General features: G+C 48.9%; 1 protein-coding gene across 1 annotated transcript in view; it reads right to left on the bottom strand.

Annotated features, from left to right (window-relative positions):
• Positions 1 to 25,698, bottom strand: part of lama1 (laminin, alpha 1) — a 422,130-nt gene that overhangs the window by 270,424 nt on the left and 126,008 nt on the right. The window contains exons 4-6 of the mRNA XM_038808722.1: positions 14,298 to 14,540; positions 1,895 to 2,074; positions 1,313 to 1,402 (exon numbers count right to left, since the gene is read on the bottom strand). Coding sequence (XP_038664650.1) covers positions 1,313 to 1,402; positions 1,895 to 2,074; positions 14,298 to 14,540 — 513 coding nt within the window. The remainder of the gene's footprint in view (positions 1 to 1,312; positions 1,403 to 1,894; positions 2,075 to 14,297; positions 14,541 to 25,698) is intronic.

Raw genomic sequence — 25,698 nt, 5'->3', positions numbered from 1 at the left:
GTGGCAAAGTATTTTCTGTCTGTCAGAGAGCCGTTGTGCTACTGGGTTTGATGGCTTGTCGTTGAGAGGTCTGCCCTTTTCTCTGCTCTGAAGAAGAGTCATGCAGACTCGAAAAGCTAACTCTGTTGCTCTCTCCACGGATGCTGCCTGACCTGTTGAGGTTTCCCAGCATTTTCTGTTTTCATTTCTGCTCTTGTCTTTGTTGCTGCTTAAAGCGAAACACTTCAGGTGAAAGAGCTCGCGGCGGCCAAACGTGGCTTCTACTGTATGCAATCTCGTCGCCCAGCCTGAAGCCCAACTAACCATGAGCTCATAATTTTGACATTTAATAGTGGCAGCCTTTAAAGTTCACCATTTTGCAAAATTTAAGTTGCAGAAAACTGTTAACATCTGCCTGTGACAGCACAATAAATAACAGCCTGATGGACGCGCTTGCAGTTGGTAACATTTACTTGAACATTAGCAAGCTGAGATGCTTGATATTGATTAACATAATGCAGAGAAATGTGAGGTGATTCATTTTGGCAGAAGGAATATAGAGAGACAGCTTGCATTTGTACAGCACCAGTAACAGAGTAAAATGTCCCGGGGTAACTGATCACAGCGGTTCTCTGTAACTGTTGCATTGTTAAATGTGATACTCCACAAGAGCGATTCAAGAGCTGTTTTCTTTTCTCTATCCCACTTCCTGAAATGGTGACGTGGGAAAGCCTCGATCCCCCCCACCCCTGCTGCTCGCACTACCTTCCGCCCCAGCAGGGAATACATGACTGGAATGAGACGGGTTGTGGGGAAATGACATTCCAGGCTGCAATCTCTAATACTTCCCACCCAGGGATGGCCACTTTTAGGCACCGGCTCACTCCACTCCGAGACCTAAAATAAAAATGGCATTACAGTTTTTATCCCATTTTAAAGTTGGTCCCTTTCTGAAGCCGCAGTGGGTGCCCTGTTGCAATTCTGCTGCATTTCCCTCGGTGGCCAATAGCAAGCTCCCTCTCTCCTGTATGGGGCTGACGATGTATAACTGCACAACTAAGAACCCCGAACCCAAGGAAATTGGACTGCACGGTCACAATGGGATTAGCTCTAATCAGATTATAACTACCTTCATTACATTGCTCACAGAGGAATAATTCAAGATTTACGACAGGATTTAGGATAACAATTAAACCAAGAATGCCAGCCCTAAAATGACACACACTTGGCACACACATTCACCATCCTTCACATCCTCAAACTGTGGTAAATTATGATGACTGCACAATGCTCACATGCACTAATTTTCTATGGACTTAAATCTGTTACGAACCATTAGTGCTTCATCCCACGGACAGCTGCGTGCATGACCGTAACAAATACACATGCCTCCAACGGAGATATCCTTGATGGAGTAGTAGTACTGTGTAAAAAAATAAACCAGATGTAAACTGAAACCTTTGAGTATTCAGTGCGATCATAATGCCACATTAAATTCCTAAATACACAGGACACACAAGTGTGGGCTTTACATTTACACAAATGTAGGCATTCGAAAATTAGTTGCATTTTAAACAAAAACTGGGTTACGGCATGAACACACCTCAAAATTAGTTACAACAACAAACTCACAGTCTCGTTTTGTTGCTGTTTTGCTACCTTAAAAGTCAATTTGTACTGTTAGAATGATCTTGCTTTGAAAGGTAAAGCGTAATGTACAAATTTTCAAATGCATGGTAAAGAGCACAAGGTATTCACCAAGTTATAAGCTTCGGCAAAACAAAAGAACAAGGAAAATCCTTTGAACAAAATGTTGCATCCTCGTTATTCATGAGGTGAAGCGGTCCAGCTACTCCTGTCAACGTGAAAAGAAACAAATGCCAGAAATGGCCTTCAATGGTCCCACTTTCCTTACCCTGCGAGTAACAATTGGATCAACTTCCTTCGGGTCACGGAAGCCAAGGGTCATGAGGTCAGCGTTGAGTGTTCTGATGCGCTGAAGGAGCAGGCGGATGTAACGAGCCGAGGTAAATGCCAACAAAGTTGGGGAAGGGTCATCGGCACTGGGCCTGCCATTGATCAGGGACGTGTGAATCTGCAGATGAAGAAGATGGTATTGTGACCGTGAACACTCCAGCTTCATTTAATACGTTATTATTAAAATAACACTTCGACATTCAACTCTCTCCTTCTCAGAAAGTGGATCCAGTGTGCACTTGGTGCTTTTACTGAGCTTCGATTTTCTACTTTTTTTTTTAATAAACAATTTTATTGAGGTAGTTTTTGGCTTTATAAACAGTTACAGACATCATCAGAAAGGAAGCAAAAAAGGCAAAAATGTGCAAACATCCACGTTCTTTCAATACTTCCACCGTAACATATTGCACAAGCCCGCTCCCCTCCCACCGGTACTACCCGCCATATTTTCCCTCCTACTCTACTCTAACCCCCCCCTGCTGACGCTCACTCTCCCTCAAAGAAGTCAATAAATGGTTGCCACCTCCGGGTGAACCCCTGCACAGAACCCCTCAAGGCGAACTTGATTTTTTCCATCCCCAGGAAACTCGACATGTCCGCAAGCCACCACTCCGTCTTCGGGGGCTTTGAGTCCCTCCACGCCAATAATATTCGTCGCCGGGCTATCAGGGAAGCAAAGGCCAGCACATCGGCCTCTTTCTCCCCCTGGACGCCCGGGTCTTCCGAAACACCAAAAATTGCCACCCCTGGGCTCATCACCACCCTTGTTTTTAGCACCTGGGACATGACCCCCGCAACTCCCTCCCAGTACCCCCTCAGCTCAGGGCATGCCCAAAACATGTGAACATGGTTCGCTGGTCCTCCCGCGCACCTAGCGCATTTGTCCTCTATCCCGAAAAATTTGCTCATCCGAGCCACCGTCATATGGGCCCGGTGAACGACCTTAAATTGGATCAGCCCGAGCCTAGCACATGTCGCGGTCGAGTTTACCCTACTCAGGGCCTCTGCCCACAGCCCATCCTCCATTTCCCCGCCTAGCTCCTCCTCCCATTTAAGTTTCAGTTCCTCTGTCTGGGACCCTTCCTCCCTCATGAGCACCTTATAAATACCCGAGACTCTACCCTCCCCTTCATCCCTCCCAGAGACTATTCTGTCTAGGATCCCCATTGGCGGGAGGCGCGGGAAAGATGGGACCTGTCTACGAACAAAGTCCCGCAACTGTAGGTATCTAAAATCATTTCCCCTTACCACCCCAAATTTCTCCTCCAAGCTCCTCAAACTCGCGAAGCTCCCTTCCAGGAACATATCACCCACCCTTCCCGCCCCTGCTCGCCGCCATACTCGGAACCCCCCATCCATACTGCCGGGGGCAAACCGATGGTTGTCGCAGATTGGCGCCCAGACAGACGCCCCCATCTCCCCCACATGCCTCCTCCACTGGCCCCATATCCGCAGGGTCGCCACCACTACCGGGCTGGTGGTGTACTTGGCCGGCGGCAGCGGTAGAGGAGCCGTGACCAGGGCTTCCAAACTGGAGCCCCTGCACGAAGCCGCCTCCACCCGCTCGATTTTCTACTTTTTGAGCTGAGAAACAAAGAAGAACTCTGTGAAGTGGAATAAAGATTGCAAGGCTCATTTTAAACTCGTTATTAGATGGTATCAACCTTGTGCCCTCGAAGTCAGAGGAACGTCAACGAGTTGGGGAAAGAAAAACTGGAGGCAATAAGGGGCTAGATAAGAGGTCTTTGCCTAATGGAGGCAACTCCCCCCTCCAAAATCCTACCTCCCCTTTAACTCTCCCCCCAGCCTCTCAAACCTGCCCCCCCTTCCCCGCCTCATTACCTTCGCTGCGTTCTGCCAGTCAGACCCCACGAATACCCCACACTTACCTTGATGTCTGGCTCCATTGCTTCCTTCAGGTAGTGGCTGTAGTCCTAGAACCAAGTCCTGCTTGGACTACAGAACTACAGGCCAATTGGACTGGCTGATAACTCTTGAGAGCAGGCCGTCCTCCCTAGATGGTGGTAGATGTCTGACCCTGAACCAATTAACCTTCCACTGAACGAAAATTAGCTGCAAGGCAGCCAATGTTTTGATGCGTGGGCTCCAGGACTTTAGTGTCACAAGTAGGTTTACATTAACACTGCAATTAAATTATTGTGAAAATCCCCTCGTAGCCACACTCCGGCACCTGTACACTGAGGGAGAATTCAGAATGTCCAATTCACCGAACAAGCACGTCTTTCAAGACTTGTGGGAGGAAACCCACGCAGACACGGGAGGAACGTGCAGACTCCACACAGACAGTGACCCAAGCCGGGAATCGAACCCAGGTCCCTGGTGCTGTGAAGCAACAGTGCTTCCAAACCATGAGGAACCATTAGTGAATCCTCTTCCAGATTACAGACACAATGACCTAGACATGAAACGTTTGCTCCTCAATCAATGCATTAATATGTGAAACTTAATAGGCAATTTTGCTATCGTGCCCCCATGTTTATGGTGATAAGCCTGGACACTGCCTTCTGCATACGGTTGTCATAGCTGCCATTAACTTTACTTTCTTATGGAGCCTTGTTTTGATTCTGCTACGTCATGTTCAACTTGAAATCTCTGGATTTGTTATTTGGGACTGTGGAAAGCGTGGGTCTCCAAATTCCCCTGCCCTCCTAAACAGGAAAATTGAAGTTGTTTAAGCCCAGTTTCTGGCAATTGTATTTAATCTTTCTGGACTGCAAACAAATTTCTGCCTCAGACCAGCTGAGGGCAGGTGAGGACATCCAGGAGGGAATCGGGGTTGCCAAAAATGTTTAACGAGGTAAGCGCTCATTCTCTAATGGGGCTGGTTTAGCACAGTGGGCTAAACAGCTGGCTTGTAATGCAGAACAAGGCCAGCAGCGCGGGTTCAATTCCCATACCAGCCTCCCCAAACAGGTGCTGGAATGTGGCGACTAGTGGCTTTTCACAGTAACTTCATTGAAACCTACTTGTGACAATAAGCGATTATTATTATTATTGTTATTATTGTTCACAGATCAAAGGGATTAGCACCCTGAAGTTCAAGAGGTAGCAGCCCATCCCAGGTCGGGGACGGGGCGGTTAGTTAGCATTAAGAATTTTGCCAGTTTGGGTGTCGTCACCGTCCTGGCGTCACGTGGGCATCAGGGCAGTGGGCAAACTGGTTCGTGCTCCACATGAGGTCTAGGAAGGCTGCAGCTGGAGATGGGTGCTGTATCCTGCACAGGAAGACTGGGAACGATCAATGTGCGGATACGATGAGGGAGTGGGCCGAGGTGGAGTGCTCTTTTGGATGGTCAGTCCAGGCTTCCTGGGCCGAATGGCCTTCTCCTGCACTACAGGGGATCTATGATCATTCAACTTGGCCCAGAAGTCCAGCCAGTGCAACTTCAAGCCTCGGAAGTGACACGGTACAGTAACATTTTAGACTGTCAAAATCGGCAAGCTACCTGTTATATATCATATGAGATTAGATGACTGTCACGCCAACAATATGTGCGCCAAGAAGGATACCGATTGCGATGAAGCAAAAGGTGATCTGTTAGCTGCATCGAATGATAGGAATGCGTGCATTTACCTGAGTGGAAGGGGCCACAGATTTTGACAACGGTAGCTGCGGTGGAAAAGGATGATGCAGTCAGGATATGTATTGAATCTTTAGATTTAAACAAAGTGGTACTCGGGCCACATCGCCACATGAAGACAGTGGAACAGGTCACCTCAGACATGCTGCATGCAAGAGTATTTAGTGTGTTAGATGCAAAATGTGGATTTTGGCAAATCCCACTGCATATAGCATCGTCAAGATTAACCACATTCATGTCTCCGGTAGGCAGATACCTCTTGTTGCAGGGGCTTACATTGTGCCATTTCAATGTCCTGCTTTTGCCCCTAAACCAATCCAAATTCTTTTCCATGAGGCAAATTCTCCATTTGGGAGACTAGGTGCTGACGCCGGGACTGAAATGCGCGTGTTCTACGTGGACGAAAGCAGTGCCAATCCCAGAGTGACTCAGGTCCCCTTAATGGGCTAACAACAGCGCCACTTAGAACTCGCGCAATGCAGGCAGACCGGTATCTCAGCCAGGATGATGGCACTGGAGCACGCCAATCCCATTGATGGGTCAGCTGGGGCCAGAGGGTATCTAGGGTGTGGCTTGCGGGGACATCCATATGAACCATGGTGCCAAGTTCCCAGTGGACAGTCAGTGTTGTGCGCAGTCGCATGGCTGCCTTGCAGGCTGCGGCAATGGTGGTCCGTGCCAGCCACCCCAACCCCATGGCCTACCTCCTAGCCACCCCCCCACTACTGCCCCCAGCATTAGCACGCCCCCTGCCAGCAGCACACCTGTCAGCACACTATAGTGATGTTTGACACTGTTTGTACCCCCTCCTGCACCCTCAGCAGCCACAACGCCTGTTTCCTGATTTGAAATACCACAAGTGAACTTTGCCGTCGGTAATCCCTCTTGGCGGAGGCGGAGAATCGCAGAAGGCACAGAAAACGATGGGTCGGTCCCATTAATGGTATGCCAAATGGCTTTTACTGTACAAGTTGCATGCCCATGCCGGCGTGCAGCTTGGATCGCATTCACGTCGCTATCAAGGGACTGGAGCATTGCATTCCGCTTGGCGTCAAGCTCGATTTTCAGGCTGATGCTGAATTCTCCGCACAATCCTGTTTCCCGATTCTGGCTTTGGCCGATGGAGAATCCCACCCTATATCTTTTTATACAGACCTTCTGTAAGGAATGGCTCGATAGCTTTCTGAATACTGTAATCAATTTACCACTGATCAGCACGTGTGAAAAGCACTTCACACTGGAATAACTGAAGAATTCTTCTTCTAATCTCCCCAGTTTTGTCTCGACTGCCTTGATAGCTGATCTCAGCAATAACAAAAATGAGGGGCTGGATTCTCCAAAAATGGGGCTATGTCCCCACGTCAGCGTAAAAACACGGGCGTTGCACTCCCGAGGTTCCTAGAAAAAAAATAACCCGATTCACTTACCTTCAGGGGGCTAGCAGGGACCCACAGTGCTTCATGCAGCTTTGGCTGCGGATACGGGCCCGCATACTTCCGGTTCCGGGTCCGCGCATGCGCATGGCGGCGGTCTCCAGCGGCCCTGCCAAACGCCATGGTGGATTCGGACCACGGACCAACACCAACAAACTAGGCCCCCCCCGAATGGCCACACGCCTGAGGACCCTTCCGGCCCTATCGCTGCCCCAGCTGCCCATAATCCCCACCCCCCCCCCGACTCGGTGCTCCATCCCCCGCCCCCCACCAAGGTGGCCGCCAGGGAGAGACGCAGGGCAGAGGCCAGCTATGTATAAGGTCATCTATGGTATTATGAAAACTAAAGTAATTCTAAGGGATTCATATCTGTATTGGTAAACATTAGAAATAAGGTACAGTTTTAAGTGGGTTTAATTTAATGTTTCTGTGCCTGGAAGGGTAACACCTGAAGTTAGATTCATGCTGGACAAAGATGGGGGGTTGGTTAAGTTCCAAGTCTGTTAGGGGTGGCACAGTGGAACAGTGGTTAGCACTGCTGCCGACGACGCGCTGAGGACCCGGATTCGATCCCGGCCCCGGATCACCGTCTGTGTGGAGTTTGCATATTCTCCCCATGTCTACGTGGGTTTCACCCCCACAACCCAAAGATGTGCAGGTTAGGTGGATTGGCCAAGCTAAATTGCCCCTTGATTGGAAACAAATAATTAGGTACTCTAAATTTAGGGAAAAAAAGTTCCAAGTGTGTTTTTGAAGTGTGCTTAAAGAGGCCTACGGCGTGAAGAATAAATAAAAGGCATATGCATGTGGGTGTTGCTTAGCAACCCTTGTATGGTAAAAAAAAAAACTTTTAAGTTTAGTTTTAACAGAGTTTGTGGAAGTTTGAGGCAGGACACTGGGGAGTGAAAAATTCTCAACTCTGCAAGTGGAAGCTGGCCAGGCCAAGACAGTTGCAAAGATGGAAGTTTTCTAAGGAACAAAATAGATTCCAGATAACCAGCGAATTGTGACAGGAAGAATATTTAAGACATCTGAAGTTAAGAGAACAGAGACTAAGTATGGTTCAGAAGAATTCAAGGAAGAGTAAACAAAGTGTTCTGAGTGAAAGAGACAATTGCAGTAACCAGATTTAAAGTGGGACGGTAGACTTCAAAAGTAAATCAAATGTCTGATGCCATTTTAATACAGTCTGGGAATCGAGAATTAAAGCAATTGTGAGCAATTTGCACAGAAGTCAAGACAAACATATCCTAAAGTGGTTGGTGTAATATCCTGGACTGGATTTGCTATTAAAAGTGGAGTGGAAGTTTTATTCAAAAGAGTCATATGTAAAGCCTGAACTTGATTTCAGAATGCAAACCACTAAGCAAAAACATTTATTATGAGAGAAGATTTTAAAGCCTGTCTTTGGGAATAGAGTTTGGAAACTATTTCTGGGGGGGGGGGGGGGGGGGGGGGGGGGGGGGGTAATGTGAGGAGAAATCCACAGAGAATAACTTGGGTTCAGTGCGGAGTGTGCATTTTCTCTCAGTCAATTTGTGTGCTTGAAGTGTTAATAAGACCATTGTAGCTTAAGATGTATTTTGTAATCTGTGTCAATTTTAACACTTGTGTGTAATTGTTAAGCTAAAGGACGAATAAAGGAGAATTGTATTATAATTTAATTTTTTGTTTGCACATTCTCCCTGTGTTTGCGTGTATCTCACCCCCACAACCCAAAGATGTGAAGGGTAGGTGGATTGGCCACGCTAAATTGCCCCTTAATTAGAAAAAAAGAATTGGGCACTCTGAATTTATTTATTTTTAATTCAATTTTTCAGGATTAATAAATGTTATTTCTTGTTGTTAAAACTAATCATGTGACTGTTCCTCCATGCTTTACATTAAAATAAGTAGGTAACTGCCTTTTGAATCTTCCCGTCCAGTTTTGACATCAACTGGGATCGCAACAATGGTAATGGGGTCCCGACCTTCTATGGAGGAAACCCCATTACATCATTGGTGGAGTGCGGGAACAATCAAGTGGGGAAATCCCGCCGGCATGGAAGCCATTTTGGGACTCGCTCTTAATACATCATACCCCGTGCCATCACTACCCTCTAAACGGGTCATTTGCCCCAAGGAGGGAATGAGGACAGAAGGTCTACCCACCCACAAGTGGCAGGTAGCCGCTTAAAGTACGTTTGAGCCAATATTCTGATGGTGACTGGAATTTTCTAGTTGGCTTATGCCGCCCCAACATGTCAAGTATTAGGCCAGCTGCCTGGATGTGGCACTCGGTAGGAGACTTGCATTCAAGGGTGGCTTTGGCAGTCCTCCCTGCCTATCTGCATAGATGTAGCCACCAGATTTCGCCCTGTATGTCCCTCTGCTTCCTGAATTTTGTTAGCATAACATAATGATTCACCTTTTATATTCAAAGTTACATTAGTGAATGTAAGCAAATATACCTTCTCGTTAACTATGTCATCCAGATAGGCTTATAACAGGTCATCCATCATTTTTACAGAGATATAGATGATCTTATTCTTAGGTACTAATTTGTGTGTCAATTTACTCAACTTTCATTTTTGCCTCACATATATGCAATTAGAAAATGAAGTGTCGACGTGCTTGGCTGGAATAATCTCCCACATTTACAAAAGAGAGGCTGGCATTTCATCCAGACCCATTGGTAATTTTAATAAAACATCACATTATGAGTCTGCCTTTCATGAACAAGTAAGAAGCAACATGAATAGACTCAGTTAAACAAGGGACAATCAACTGGGAACACAGACAATGAGTACTTTAATTACAGATCTGGATGCCAAAAATTATCTCCTCGGGATTCCAGCTGTGTACAGTCCTTCCGCTAACATTCCTGGCTTTGTGAAGCTGAGTTGGGAACTGTTTGATCATGATCGACAAATAAATGAAAATATGGACCCCAATTTTAACTCCAGGCCAGTTTTCGGTGAGTGGGTAGAGTTAGGAGCTAGGGCAGCACGGTGGCACGGTGGGTTAGCCCTGTTGCCTCACGGCGCCGAGGTCCCAGGTTTGATCCCGGCTCTGGGTTACTGTCCGTGTGGAGTTTGCACATTCTCCCCGTGTCGGTGTGGGTTTCGTCCCCACAACCCAAAGACGTGCAGGTTAGGTGGATTGGCCATGCTAAATTGCCCCTTAATTGGAAAACGTGAATTGGGCACACTAAATTTTTTTTAAAAGAGTTAGGAGCTGACCCTGAGTCCTGGAATATTATAACTCTGCGGCCTTATTTAAATCCAACCGCTCGACTTTGCACTCACTCCACACAGGAATTAGTGGGAAACAGCAAAATGTAATGAAGACTGGAGGCAGTGGTGGGATCAGCTGAGAGAGTGGGGTGCTTTGCGACTAGGAAGAGGGTGCAAGTCCGCAACAGTGGAGGGCCAAGCTTTCTTCAAGGAGCCCCGAGGAGGCTCCGCTCCTAACAACATGAAAAGCAAAAAATAAAACTTAAATTTCTTTGAACTTCTTCCAGCCTTGATCGATTTTCCCGCTGGGTTGGCTTGACAGGAAATTCAATGGGGTTTCCCACTCAGACTGCCGAGTTAAAATTGCAGACAGATCCCAACGACATACAAAGATACAAAGAATGGTACAGCACAGTAACAGGCCATTCGGTCCTCTAAGCTTGAGCCAATCATGATGCCTATCTTCTGCTCTTCCGCTGTCCGTATTCCTCCATTCCCATCCTATTCATGGTGTGGAGATGCCATTGTAAGAAGTAAGAAGTCTTACAACACCAGGTTAAAGTCCAACAGGTTTATTTGGAATCACTAGCTTTCGGAGCACTGCTCCTTCCTCAGGTGAGTGAAGATGTAGGTTACACAAACACAGCATATATGAACAAAGCCAATGATGCAAGACGATACTTTGAATGCGAGTCTTTGCAGGTAATTAAGTCTTTACAATTCCATATGGTGCGACGGGAGAGAGGGGTAATCCCAGGTTAAAGAGATATGAATTGTCTCAAACCAGGACAGTTGGTAGGATTTTGCATGCCCAGGCCAGGTAGTGGGGGGTTAAATGTAGTGAGACATGAATCAAGATTCCGGTTGAGGCCGCACTCATGTGTGCGGAATTTGACTATCAGTTTCTGCTCGGCGATTCTGCGTTGTCGCATGTCCTGAAGGCCGCCTTGGAGAACGCTAACTCGGAGATCAGAGGCTGAATGCCCTTGACTGCGAAAGTGTTCCCCGACTGGAATGGAACATTCCTGCATGGTGATTGTCACGCGATGTCCGTTCATCCATGAGGGAGCATGGTTTCGCCAATGTACAGTGCCTCGTAACATCCTTTCCTGCAGCGTATGGATGACCCGAGGCATGGTTCAGTTTTTAAAATTATTTTATTGTCACAAGTAGGCTTACATTAACACTGCAACGAAGATACTGTGAAAAGCTCCTAGTCGCCACATTCTGGCGCCTGTTCGGGTACACAGAGGGAGAATTCAGAATTCTCAGCTGGTACGGGAATTGAACCAGCGCATCCCAAACCTGGGGCGGGATTCTCCGACCCCGCCTGCCGGGTCGGAGAATCGCCGGGGGGGGGGAGGGGGGGCGTGAATCCCGCCCCGCCACCGACTGCCGAATTCTCCGGAGCCGGGGTTTTGGCGGGGGCCGGTCGGCGGCCGCGATTCTCCGCCCCGCGATGGGCCGAGCGGCCGCCCGTTTTCGGTCAGTCCCGCTGGCTTAAATCAAACCAGGTCTATACAGGCGGGACTTGGCTCCACGGGGGGCCTGCGGAGTCCTCGGAGGATGTAGGGGGATCTGGTGGTCTGGCCCGCGATCGGCGCCCACCGGTCTGCGAGCAGGCCTGTGCCGTGGGGGCACTCTTTTCCTCCACCATGGCCGGCGCAGAGAAGAACCCCCCCCCCCCCCCCCCCCCCCGCACATGCACTGCGATGACGCAAGCATGTGCTTTTCACGCCTGCCGACAGAGGCCCTTTGGTGCTGTTTGGTGCACTTCCGCACCGATTGGCGCGATGCCAGGCCCTTCCGCGCCGAATGGCGGCCACCAACCCCGCCGCCGCCAACCTAGCCCCTGAAGGTGCGGAGGATTCACGCCACTCCTCAGCGCCGGTACAGCCCGCCCCGAGAGAATCCCATCCCAGAATCCCACCCCAGCTGTCTAGCCCACTGAGCTAACATGCAGACGCTGCGGCAACGGATGAACGGACATCGTGCCACAATCACAACTTACCTCTGAGCTCCCGGAGGGATTCCCTCAATTGCCTAGAGGGTAGCATGGTGGTTAGCATAAATGCTTCACAGCTCCAGGGTCCCAGGTTTGATTCCCGGCTGGGTCACTGTCTGTGTGGAGTCTGCACGTCCTCCCCCTGTGTGCTGGGTTTCCTCCGGGTGCTCCGGTTTCCTCCCACAGTCCAAAGATGTGCGGGTTAGGTGGATTGGCCATGCTAAATTGCCCGTAGTGTCCTAATAAAAGTAAGGTTAAGGGGGGGCTGTTGGGGTACGGGTGTAGGGTGGATACGTGGGTTTGAGTAGGGTGATCATGGCTCGGCACAACATTGAGGGCCGAAGGGCCTGTTCTGTGCTGTACTGTTCTATGTTCTAAATGACACCGGCGTAACACCACACCAGCGTCTGGTGAATTTTCTGTGAGGGGAGACGCTCTGGAGAGAGTGCTTGATAATGACATGCTAATGTATGAAAATTAGATTCCCGGGCTCCCACGGTGCGATTATCAATATTCCACTGGAGCGGAGATTCAGGGGGTGGACATTCCAAAATGTAATCAAGCCAGAGAGAATCGCGTTTTTCGATTCTCTGGATTTTGAGCCTGCGCCAAGATGGGTGGCACAGTGGTTAGCACTGCTGTCTCAGAGCGGCAGGGACTTGGGTTGAATTCCGGCATTGGGTGACTTTCTGTACTGAGTCTGCACGTTCTCCCGTGTCTGCGTGGGTTTCCTCCGGGTGCTCCGGTTTCCTCCCACAGTCCAAAGATGTGCAGGCTAGATGGATTAACCATGTTTAGTGTTTAGCCCTTTAGTGTCCAGGGATGTGAGGTGGGGTGATGGAGATAGGGCGGGTAATTGGGCTTGGGTGGAGTGCACTTTCAGTGGGTAGGTGCAGACTCGATGGGCTGAATGACCTCCTTCTGCACTGTAGTGATTCTAATATTCAGTGAAATTTCTTATGGAAGGGAGAGGGTGTGTCCAAAATCGCCCGCAAGTGTTTTTCAGGACTGTTCTGCATTTGGAATTAAATATCGCCTTCTTTTTGAGATGTACTATTTTATACACTAAAATTGGGAGATTTATTTAATAGAGAATGTCTGATACATTTTATAGTGACTACTACTGTAACTTTCAGGCTACCTGCATTGCACAGACTATTAAGGCCATAAGACATAGATTCAGAATTAGGCCACTCGGCCCATCGAGTACGCTTTGCCATTCAATCATGGCTGATATTTTTCTCATCCCCATTCTCCTGCCTTCTCCCCATAAACCCTGATCCCCTTATTGGAAAGGTAAGTGGAAACTCATCTTTGAGATGGCACGGTGGCACAGTGGTTAGCACTGCTGCCTCACAATACCAGGGACCCGGGTTCAATTCCGACCTCAGGTAACTGTCTGCGTGGAGTTTGAATGTTCTCCCTGTGTCTGAGTAGGTTTCCTCCAGCTGTTCCGGTTTCCCCCCACAGTCCAAAGATATGCGGGTTATGTGCATTGGCCAACCTGATTTGCCCCATAGTGTAAAAAAAAAGGTTAGGTGGGGTTACGGGGATAGGGTGGGCCTGGCTGAGCTGCTTCTTCTGAGGGTCGGTGCAGACCTGATGGGCTGAATGGCCTCCTATAGGGATTATATGAGTTGAAGTTTTACTTATCAAGAAATCCACACTCTGTTTACTAAACTCAAATTTCTCTCAAGTTCTGAATTGACACTAAAAGAGGAACAGATCGATCTCAGGGCTACTTCACTGACACGTAATGCAACCTTAATTAGTGTTCACACTCTGAATAATGGCCTCAGCTCATGTTTCTTTATCTCTTGTATTAAGAAGACACAATTCTGTCGGCTGTTCAATCACGTCCTACCTCTCTGTAATGGGGTTGTTGTGTTCATGTTTAACATTCGTGCATTGACGGAGTCCACCTTGCATTTGCTGTTCAGTGTAATTGTTAGTGACCATTGTTCTCTCTGCGCTGTGACTTTTTCTGATTGTCTTCTTCCCCAAGTTGACTAGTTAATCTATCAACAACTCTAAACTGTAGGTGCGAGAAACAAATTCTTGCATTGCTTTTTGTGGATTAATTTACCTCTCCGTGCTCCAGCGGGACGAGTTTCGAATAGTAAGATGTGCAGATCACTTCATCGTCCCTCTTGTAGGTCGGAGGTCCGATTCTGGGTGCGATGTTGTAGCGAGTCAGGCACTCAGTGGCACTTGTGGCGTAGTACTGCCAAGGTGTAAATTCAATGCCATCAGTGGAACGCTCCAAGACCCAGTTTCCAGGCCGAGGTGAATTTGCTGCCTTAATGATAACATAGGCGACTTGAAAGACCTGAAGAAAAGAGGGGAAAACTTGCAAATTAAACATGTCGTAGCTCTTTTATAAATACAAAACATCTGGCCGCCATTGGTTCCCCCCCCCCCCCCCCCCCCCCCCTGCAATGAAAGGGGGCCGTGTAGAACAATAATTCCTGATTAACATTTGTTGGCTTCATCTGGAACAGCTGCAAGTTATTCAACCAACATGTTTTAATAAAGGATCGCCAGAGCCACACAAAAGTAAATGTGCGATGGAATTAATTGGAAAGAACACCACCCCGCAATTATCTATCTGTTCAGATGAAACGTACATTCGGGTTATACGAGAGCGCGTTATGACCAAACAATTATACACATTACGGTGTGGAACACACAACAAATTCTTGACTGAAATCAACCAGGTCCCGTTTAGTCTGCAGTTTTTTTTAACAACAAAAAGACAGGAAACTCTTTTTTGACATTTTCAGAAAGACTTGCAAAATGCAACAAAAAAGAAAATTAACAACACATGTAGCTTTAACATTCGAACGTTTCTTTCAACTAGGTGGTTGCTTTCTCAAACACAATAAACAAATCTCAGGGGTGGCATGCAACTGTATCATTTATATACATATGTATTTATTATATAATTGGGACGGTGATGTACAATTTAGTTCAATTAAAACATTGGAAATCCTTCCCAGCCTCAATTTAAAGAAAGAAAAACACTAGGGCTGACTGGGTACCCCCTAGTTAGGCACTGAGGAGGTCCATCATACCTGACATACACCAGCCAGGCCTATCCATCCCCAGGAGCCGTGGGTTTCCTGTCCTGGGTCTTGCTTCAGGTGGCAGGCTAGGAAACAGGAGCCATTGACAATGGGGCCTATTGACTGCTACAGCTCAGGGGCACGACCTCCGAAAATTACCCGGGGAAAGGGAAAAGGCAGAATTATTTAATCTTCCATCTTCCAGCTACCCCAGGGAACAGGACTGATCATCTGGTCAGTGGGGGGGTCAGGGAAACAGCTGCAACAGTTAGGCCGTAATTTTCCAACCACAGCACTCTTTCCCCCCCCCCCCCCACCTTTTTGGTGGGATTTCCCAAGGCAGGGGCGACATTCCGTTGGTGGCGTGTGGAGTCAAACACCAAGTCTAATAAGTTTTCATAGAATCACAGAATCCCTACAGAAGGCCATTCATCCCATCATGCCGACACCGACCATCTGAAAGAGTACTGCTGGGGGGGGGGGGCAAGAGGAGCCAAGGGCGGAGGGGCCTGAGGAGAGGCTTGGCCCAAAAGAAGGCTGAGTGGGTGTATGAGAGTGGATGGATGGGTGAGTGGGTGTATGAGAGTGGATGGATGGGTGAGTGGGTGTATGAGAGTGGATGGCTGGATGAAGGTGAGATTGGATTAGGGTAAGAGTATGTGAGGGTGAGAGTGTGTAAGTGATGGTGGGTGACGGCTAGTGTGGGTGAGGTGGGTGAGAGTGAGTGGGTGAAGGTGTGAGTGGGTGTGAGAGTGAGTGAAGATGAGAGTGGGTGAAGATGAGAGCGGGTGAGGCCGAAAGTAGGTGAGGTGAGTGAGAGCGTGAGTGGGTGAGGGTGGGTGAAGATGAATGTAGATGAGGCTCTGAGTGGGTCAGGTGAGTGAGAGCGAGAGTGGGTGAAGGTGGGTGGGTGAGGATGAAAGTAGATGAGGATGTGAGTGGATGAGGATGTGGTTGGCCAAGAGTGGGAGTGAGTGAGAGTGGGTGAGAGTGAGAGTGGGTGACGGTAAGATTAAAAGTGGGTTGGAGTGGGTTGGGGATAGGTGAGGGTTTGTGAGAGTTGCCGAGTGTGAGTCAGAGAGGGTGCGGGTGAGTGGACGAGGCCTTCTTCCTTCTCTCTAATGGAATCCCAAATCCAATCAGAATAGTTCCAGAAAACTGGAACTGGAATTTTGCACAACTGACCACAAAAATTTCATACGGAATTGTTAGGGGAATATAAAGTAAATCGATTGCACATCTTTGTGTAAGAATGACCTAATGCAGCAATTTCAGTTTAGGAGATGATATAAATGTGTTTGATCGATCATTGGCTCAGATGCTCTCTCTCTCGCTCTCTCGCTGGTTGCCAATACATTTACAGGAAATAGTTTCTGTGATGAAGCATTCAAGTGAAGAATGGCCATCAAAAAGGCTTTGACTTATGTCCCGTCACTGAAGGCATTTAACTTGCCCAAAATGTCATTTGAAATCCAATCCGCTTCAAGGCATTTCTGAAATGTTTGCAGTCGAGGCTAAGATCCTGAAACAGGAGCTTTGTTTACAAATGCCAGTGACCTCTGCCCTCAACACTGGTTGCTAGCAGAAGCCAAGGAACCAGCAGCAAAGAGCCAGTGCCACTCAGCTTCCCATTATCTACCAAGCAGCTCGTTCCAAGAAATACACCTGAATTGCATTCCCTCCCCACAAAATTATTCGTAACTTGCATTTTAATTTTTATGCTAAGTAATCTACTTGGGTTATATTTTTTTCAAAGATGTTGGGCGAAATTCTCCCATCGGGAGACTAAGGGCGCGATTCTCCGCAAATGCGGAGAGTCGTAAAGGCTGCCGTGAAACTGGCCGTGTTTCACGTTCGCTAAGCCCGGCCGCCAAGACTCACGGCGGCTGACGCGCACGATGACGATGACGGCTCCAACCCGCGGATGACGTCATCGCGCATATGCGTCAAACCCGCGCATGCGCGGTCCGTCATGCCCCTCAGCCGCCCCGCGGACTGATCCTGTGGGGCGGCGGAGGGACAAAGAGTGCGCGGGAATCGGACCCGCTGCCCGCGATCGGTGGGCACCGATCACGGGCCCATGCCACCTTTGGCACGGCCGTGGTGCGGCCGTGCCAACCGGTGGCATGGTTGTGCAGAACGGCACTTTGCGGCCGTTTTCACGAACCGTGATAGCAGGTGTGTTTAAATTTGTGAAAACGGCCGTAAAGGCCTGGGAAATCGGCCCATCGGATAGGGAAGAATCGCTGTCGTGTCGTGGGGCGGGCGTGGGGGGGGGGGGGGGGGGGGGGGGGGAGAACAGCGGGAGGTCGGGAAAAAATGTCGGGAAGGCCCTCCCGCTATTCTCCGACCCGTCGTGGGGGGCGGAGAATCGCATCCTAAGTGCCGACGCCGGAGTGAAAACCGGAGTGTTTTACTCCGGCGTTGGAGGCCGCTCCTCGCCCCCTATTCTCCCACCCCCAGGGGGCTAGGAACGGCGCCGTGTCAATTACGCGCACCGGGCCTTGGCGCCGCGTAAATTACGCGGCCGGCGCCGCTCAAATGACGTCACCCGCGCATGCGTGGTTGCCGTCCTCCCCACGGGCGCCCCGCAAGACATGGAGGATTGATCTTGCAGGGCGGCGGAGGAAAAGAGTGCGTCCTTTAAAGACGCCGGCCCGCCGATCGGTGGGCACCGATGGCGGGCCACGCCCCTGCTGAGTGCTCGATCCTCCCTCCCCCCCCACACAGGCCGCACATGCAGCGTTCGCGCGCTGTTCACGCCGGCAGGGACCAGGTGTGGTTGGCGCCGGTGTGAACCCGTCGGATTGGGCAGGCCGCTCGGCCCATCCGGGCCGGAGAATCGACGCTCGCCTGCTACAAACGGCGAGCGTCGATTCTCTGAGTGGCCTGTCGTGCAACGGGGCACGCCATTTTGGAGGGGTGGGAGAATCGCGTGCGGGTGCCAGGGCGGCGTGGCGGGAATCGCCCGGCACTCCCGCGATTCTCCCACCTGGCGTGGGTGTCAGAGAATTGCGCCCGTATTATTTCATGGGTGTGGCCCTTGTTGGCTGGGCCAGCATTTGAAGCCCATCTCTTATTGCCCCTGAACTGAGCAACTTGCTCGGCTATTTCAGAGGGTGGTTCACTACGGTACTTTGGAGCCACATGTAGGCCAGACTGGGTAAGGGTGGCAGATTTCCTTCCCTCACAGGACATTAGTGAACCGGGTGTGTTTTTATTGACGATAGTTTCATATTAGCATTGCTGACTGAATTAATTTTCCAGATTTCATTAACTGCATTTAAATTCCATCAGCTGCTGTCGTAACCAAAGAGACGTAGTCAGGGCCTCCGGACTACCACAATGCCACCACTCCCCATATTGTACCTAATGTCATTCTAGCTGAGATGATCGTGTTCAATTGTCTATGGGTGCCGCTATATAATTCACCAGTGCGAGGTGCGCGAGATTAGTCTGAGGATCCACTCTGCGATATACCTCAGGCGGAATTCTCCTATTTTGAGACTAAGTCCTGTGACGGGTGCGGGAACGTGGAGTATTTCCCATTGCGGAGGATAACAGGAAAACACGGCAATTCTTCCAGGCCTGACCTTGTTAATTATGCACCTTGGTGTTTCAGGCCGTATTCAGTGGTGGGGCAAGCCTGGATGACGTTGCCGCGTCCGGGTGCTGTATTGAAAAGGCGCCCCACATCACTGACCCACTACTGAAGACAGATCTCCAGGACCACTCTGAGACTTGAAGGTGGACCTCCAGAGAACGAAGATGGATCTCCAGGAACACTCTGAGGCTGGAAGATGGACCCCCTCCAGGACACTGAATCGGGAAGGCGCACCTGGAGATGTCGCCATGACCCAACGCTGTAGTGTTCTAAGGTCCAGAACTGCTGATGGCCTCCATCCTGAACTCCGGAAGCAGCCCCAGGCATTGTTCCGGTGAGTCCCAACATTTACACGTCACTTTGTTCCCGATGTATGTTCATACCAGTGTGATTTCCTGCAGGAACAATGGAGAATCTGGCAGTCTTCAACTGCATCCCATTAACGGGATGCAAGTGAGGTTCACACTGACCTCTGGTGGGTTTTGCTATCCACCATGGTGGGCACCAGCAGAAGATTTCACTTTAAATTCACACCTGCCGATTTCAGGGCCTCCCACACCTTTTCACCTCTCTGCCTCTCGGCCTCCTTTATCTTAAATCCTAGCTCTTTGATCAAGCTGTTCGCCATATAACCTGATCATCTCCTTAAACCTCTTATTTTGTTTCATAATGCTTCTGTGAAGCACCTTGGGACATTTCACTATGTTAAAGGTGCCAAGCCAATGGAAGTTGTTGCAGTTGTTGTTGTACACTGCTAAATCAGTGGAGTTTAAATCTGAAACCATCACAAAGAGAGCTGCACGGTGCTCTGGTCAGGCCACACCATGGGTTCTATGTCCAGCTTGAATCACAAAGATCCCGTCAGGCCCTGGAGGTACAGAAAGAGCTCTGGTGGCTGGCCATGGGCTTTCGTCCAGTTGGCAGCTTTGCCCTGGAGATTTCTATTGCCGTCCAATGTGGAAGTTCTGATAACCCATTGTTTTCCCTCCCAGAGCCGTCGATCACTCAGCTGAATGGTTTGGAAGCCAGGAAACCAATTGCCATTGACTTACTACCTCTGGAACGGTGAATATGACAGGACTTTATAGAAATATATACCATGAGTGCAATAAAATAAGTTAATCCTAAACATTATTTCATGACTGAGGGAGAAGAGGGAATAACTGAAAAGCCGCATCACAAAACGACTATAACACTACCTCCGTCCCGCACAATCTGCAGCCGTGGCTTTTCCACCAGGAGCATGGGATCATCGAATAGAGTCAAATTGGCCAATGGCAAATTTAGCACTGATATCAGTGACACAGAATTCTTACAGTGCAGAAAGAGGCCATTTGTTCCATTGAATCTGCACCAGCCCTCCGAAAGAGCCCCCGCCTAGCCCCATTCCCCCACCCTGTCCCCATAACCCCACCTAACCTACACGTCCTTGGAAACTAAGCGACAATTTAGCATGGCCAATCTACCTAACGTGCACATCTTTGGACTGTGGAAGGAATCGGAGCACCCGGATAAAGCCCAAGCAGGCACAGGGAGAATGTACAAACTCTACACAGTCACCCAAGGCCTGAATTGAACCCTGGCAATTGCGCTGTGCCACCATACCACCCTCTTCATGTAACTAATGGAGGCAAAATCATTCCATGTACGGCTGGATACTGAGATGGGGATCCTGGGATCCCATAAAACCTGGAATATTCACTCCGCTAGTTTTCAGAAGACCCGTTCCACCTATAATCCCAAACTGATACCGCTATCCCAAATCTCAAACCCTTTGTGATGTGCATAGATAGGGTGTTCAAGTCAGCACATCTGGAACTGCCAGCGATAACATCAAAGCAGCACGCTGTCATGAGGGAACCCTCGTACAGCCCCAGAAAAGATGTTCCTCTTCAGTTCCCTTCCTCCAAATGGAGAGTGGGCCTCTTTTGGATGGGAACCAATCACCTTTGAGATCCATTACTTTCCCACAGTATAACTGGGACTTACAGAAGCTGTAAAGATGAGCATTACCAGGTGGACCAGTAAATTCCTGGCTAGTGCACCCCTGGACTGTGGGAGTAGTAAGAAGATCTCATGCTACCCCACTGCAATGTAAAGGGCCTGTGCCATTGGGATACAGTCCTGGTCCAACCGAACTTCTTGGCCCCACCACACAGAAATGGGACTTTCTTCACTCTCCAACTGCAGAAAGCTCGAGGCCTGGATTTCCAAGGGAGGATAAATATGATGGGCTGTCATCTGAGCTCTTCTTATGTAATCTTTGTGGAAATACTACCAAACACTAATCTCAAGCAGGACAGGAAATGGGCTGTTGTTGAAAGATGCTTTGCATGGGGAGGCCACCGACACCACTGCCTTCTGGCCTTCAGCAGAGATACCACTGCATCAAGCCAGCTGCCTCATGTTCACATCAGAGCCGTGTGAAAGTTGCCAATGATCACTGCCCAGGTGAGCCCAAAACTAAAAATGACCAGTTGAGTCAAGATCTTTTCTGAGTTTGTTCCACTGATTCTGACAGAAAAGAACCACATTGAAGAACTGCCCTGTGAGAAAGCCGCTCCTGATTAAATAGCTGCAGTGAGATATGAGAGTGCTGCTGTGATCTATAAATTAGCTCAGGTCAGCACCTTCAATGGAGGAGAGAGCGGGGCAAAACTCATGTTGTTGATGAGTGCTGCTTTCACAGACACTGTTTCACTCTGGTGGGATAAACTTTCACACGGCTCTGATGTGAACATGAGGCAGCTGGTTTGATGCAGTGGTATCTCTGCTGAAGGCAGAAGGCTCTCAAGGACAACAGCGCTATCTATATCACACAAAAATAAACTTGAACCTGTTACTTACAAATGTAAATACAAATACGTGAAGGCAAAGATAAACCTTCACCCAAGTACACAACTCCCACTCATAACTCAATCAGCTGCATGTCAGGACATAATAAATAGGAGCACGAATCTCCTGTGGAGCCCCTTGAGCCATTCAGTACATCATGAGGTAAAAAGAGACAGTGCTGGGTAAACTGAGCAGGTCCGCAGCACCTGGAGAAACGTGTCAACGTTTCCAATCTAAATGGTGCTTCTATTGAACTGAACAAGGGGTTCTGTCGAGGATCATTTCAAACCAAAACGTTTGTTTTTCTCCACAGATGCTGCCAGACCTGCTGAGTTTATCCAGCATTTTCCGCTTTAATTTCAGATTTCCAGCATCTGCAGTATTTTGCTTTTATATTACAGCATGAGTTACGTTCCAGGCAGTTAAGAGTCAGCCACATCGCTCTGGGTCTGGAGTCACATGTCGAATGCAGATTTGCTTCCCTCATGGACATTCTCGGGGCTGGTTTAGCACAGAGGGCTAAACAGCTGGCTTGTAATGCAGAACAATGCCAGCAGCGCGGGTTCAATTCACATACGACTTGGGGCTTTTCACAGTAACTTAATTGAAGCCTACTTGTGACAATAAGCGATTATTATTATATTAGTGAACCAGGTGGGCTTTTACAAAAATCGTTTCATGGTCATCATCAGGCTATTAATTACAGATTTTTATTGAATTCAAATTTTGCCATCTGGGATTTGAACCCGGGTCCCCAGAACATTACCTTGGGCCTCTGAAATGAAATGAAATGAAAATTGCTTATCGTCACGAGTAGGCTTCAATGAAGTTACTGTGAAAAGCCCCTAGTCATCACATTCCGGCACCTGTTCGGGGAGGCTGTTACAGGAATCGAACCGTGCTGCTGGCCTGCCTTGATCTGCTTTCTAAGCCAGCAGTTTAGCTCAGTGTGCTAAACAGCCTACCTGGTTCACTACTGCCCGTTCGGGAAGGCAATCTGCCTCTGGATTGCAAGTTGAGTGACAATAGCACCACGCCACCACCTGCGCCCTGTGTTTTAGATTCCCCAGCAAGGGCAATTGCCCGCTCAGTGTTCAGCCCATGAAGCCCCTTCAGAATCTTGTTTCTTTCAATGAGGTCACCTCATTCTTCTGAACTCCAGAGAAGATAGACCCGGGGCGCGATTCTCCGCAAATGCGGCGAATCGTAAAGGCTGCCGTGAGACTGGCCGTGTTTCACGGCAACCTCCGCGCCCCCTCCCGGGACCCGATTCTCTCCCCCCCCCCCCCCCCCCCCCCCCCGGGCGAGGCTAGCAGCGGGGCCCCATGAAGCACGGCATCGCGGCCTTAGCAACCGTCGCTAAGTCCGCGCGCCAAGCGTCACGCCAGCTGACGCGCACGATGACGTCAGCCGCGCATGCGCGGGTTGGACGGCTCCAACCCGCGCATGCGCAGGGCCGTCATCTCCCTCGGCCGCCCCGCGGACTGATCCTGCGGGGCGGCGGAGGGAGAAAGAGTGCGTCCATTACGGCAAGCAGGTGTGTTTGCTGCCATAAAAACGGCCGTAAAGGCCTGGGAACTTGGCCCATCGGCCTGGGGAGAATCGCTGTTCGCCGTAAAAAACGGCGAGCAGCGATTCGTGTCGTGGGGCGGCCGCGGTGGGGGGGGGTGGGGGGGGGGGGGGGGAAGAAGAAGAAGAGTGGGAGGGCGTGAAAAATGTCGGGGACGCCCTCCCGCTATTCTCCGACCCGTCGTGGGCAGTGGAGAATCGCGCTCCCGATTTATTCAGCCTCTCATCGTAGTACAACCCTGTCGTTCACTTCTGCAGGGGATCGTTTCAATCCGAAACATTTGTTTCTCTCCACAGATACTGCCAGATCTGCTGAGTTTATCCAGCATTTTTCGCTTTTATTTCAGATTTCCAGCATCTGCAGTATTTTGCTTTTATATTACAGCATGAGTGACTTGCTGGGCAGTTAAGAGTCAACCACATCGCTGTGTGTCTGTCAGACGGCAGATTGCCTTCCCGAACGGGCATTAGTGAACCAGGCGAGCTTTTACAACATTCGTTTCATGGTCCAGATTAATCTAGTCCCAGCGGGTTAGATCCTGTACTCTGGTCTATGCCTACCAGTTAAACTCGGCACTCCTGGTTTTCAAATAGAAACAGAAAGTGCTGGAAAAGCTCAGCAGGTCTGGCAGCATCTGCGGAGATAGAAACAGATTTAACAATTTGAGACCAGCGTGACTCTTCCTCGGGACTCATATGATGGTTGATGAGTGGCTCGAATCTAACCCGCTTGTTTTCATCTGGGGGCATGGGTCCTCATTGTGGGGTGTAATCAAGACTTGGCCCCGACCTTGAATGCTGCCTCACTCAGCCCTTTCTCCCTATTTAAGGAGCGTCACACAAAGGGGAAAAGGTGGAAAGGAGGAATTTGTGAAGCGAGTGTCAGAGTCGGGAGTCTAGCGGCCAATGGTGGAGCGATTCAAATCGGGGTTCTTCAAGGGGTCAGAATTGGAGGAGCACAGAAATCCTGGGAGGGTGGTAGGGCTGGAAGAAAACTCCATTTCGTACTTCAATGCTTTCACTAAAATGATCAAAAGGGCAAACTTCAAGGCTTTTGTGAACATCCAAGATACATTTCTTTTAATCAAAATGATGTTTGTAAAAATGAGCACCCTAGCAGGGCAGAAATTTAATGGGTCATTATTCAGGGAACAGAGCGACCTCACAGCAGCATTGGATTTTTGAAGTGATTTAAGTAAAATGGAAATACAGATACATCATGTCACAAGGTTACAATGGAAGAGGAAATCAGAAATGTTCACAAACTGCAGAAAAGTAGATTACATTCGCACCAGTGAAACACTCTCCATCGCAGAATAGACAAGGAAGGTGTGCAAACCAAGGAAGTTTTCCCTACCATCCCCTGCCCAAACCAACACCAAACCCACTTTTAATTCCATCATTATGAATTAAGGTTAAATTAACCGTAAAATTTCACAATCCCAGCCTGGCTTTCGGATCCTGTGCAGAAGAACCAAGAGTGAAACCACATTCTGCCCATAGAACTCAAACTAAATGCCGATTCTGAATTCTCTGTGTGATCAATCTTAATGGGCCCCCACTAACTTCAAATTTCAAAAAAATATTTTCGGAGCTAAATTTTGAATTGGAAACACCCAAGAATTATGTCCTTGATACTATATAGTGGCAACAACCTTTGCATTTCAAGTCAGGTTACAGGGTTTGATTCCCCAATTGGAAGATTCAAAGACATCCATTTTTTGGCTGAGGTATTAAACTGAGGTCCCCCTGTTTACTCCACTGGGTCACAGAGTCCTTGAAGAACGCCTACAATTACTTGAGGAGCAGCTCTCTTGCCGTCCTAGCCAACATTCCTAACTTTTCAAACACCGTCAATTAAACAGGTTGGCTCTTCCTATATTGGTTGTGGGCCATTGCTGCTACTGAATGGTTGCCATTTTTGACCATTCAGTGGTCACTTCTCTCTTCGCCCACTTTGAAATATTTCAACCTGATGTGGCAAAGCAACAAAGCATGTGCAATTCAACAAGGGGTAAATCAATTGAACAACTTTCTTAGAACTATTGAAGTTCACAGTACAGACGGAAGCCATCATATCTGTGAGCAAGGGCGGCACGGTGGCTCAGGGGTTAGCACTGCTGCCTCACGGTGCTTAGGGCCCAGGTTCTATCCCGGCCCCGGGTCACTATCCGTGTGGAGTTTGCACATTCTCTCCGCATCTGCGTGCGTCTTGCCCCCACAACCCAAAGACGTGCAGGGTAGGTGGATTGGCCACGCTAAATTACCCCTTAATTGGGAAAAAAATGATTGGGTACTCTTAAATTTAAAGTAAAGCAATCCACAACTTATTTCACTGCCCGTGCTTTTCCCATAGATTCCATCTTTCTCTATTTCAAACATTTATTCAATTTATCTGAAAAATTGCAATGGTC

Source organism: Scyliorhinus canicula, chromosome 10 (genome assembly GCF_902713615.1).
Source record: "Scyliorhinus canicula chromosome 10, sScyCan1.1, whole genome shotgun sequence".
NCBI lineage: Eukaryota > Metazoa > Chordata > Chondrichthyes > Carcharhiniformes > Scyliorhinidae > Scyliorhinus > Scyliorhinus canicula.
This window is presented reverse-complemented; position numbering and strand designations above follow the sequence as displayed.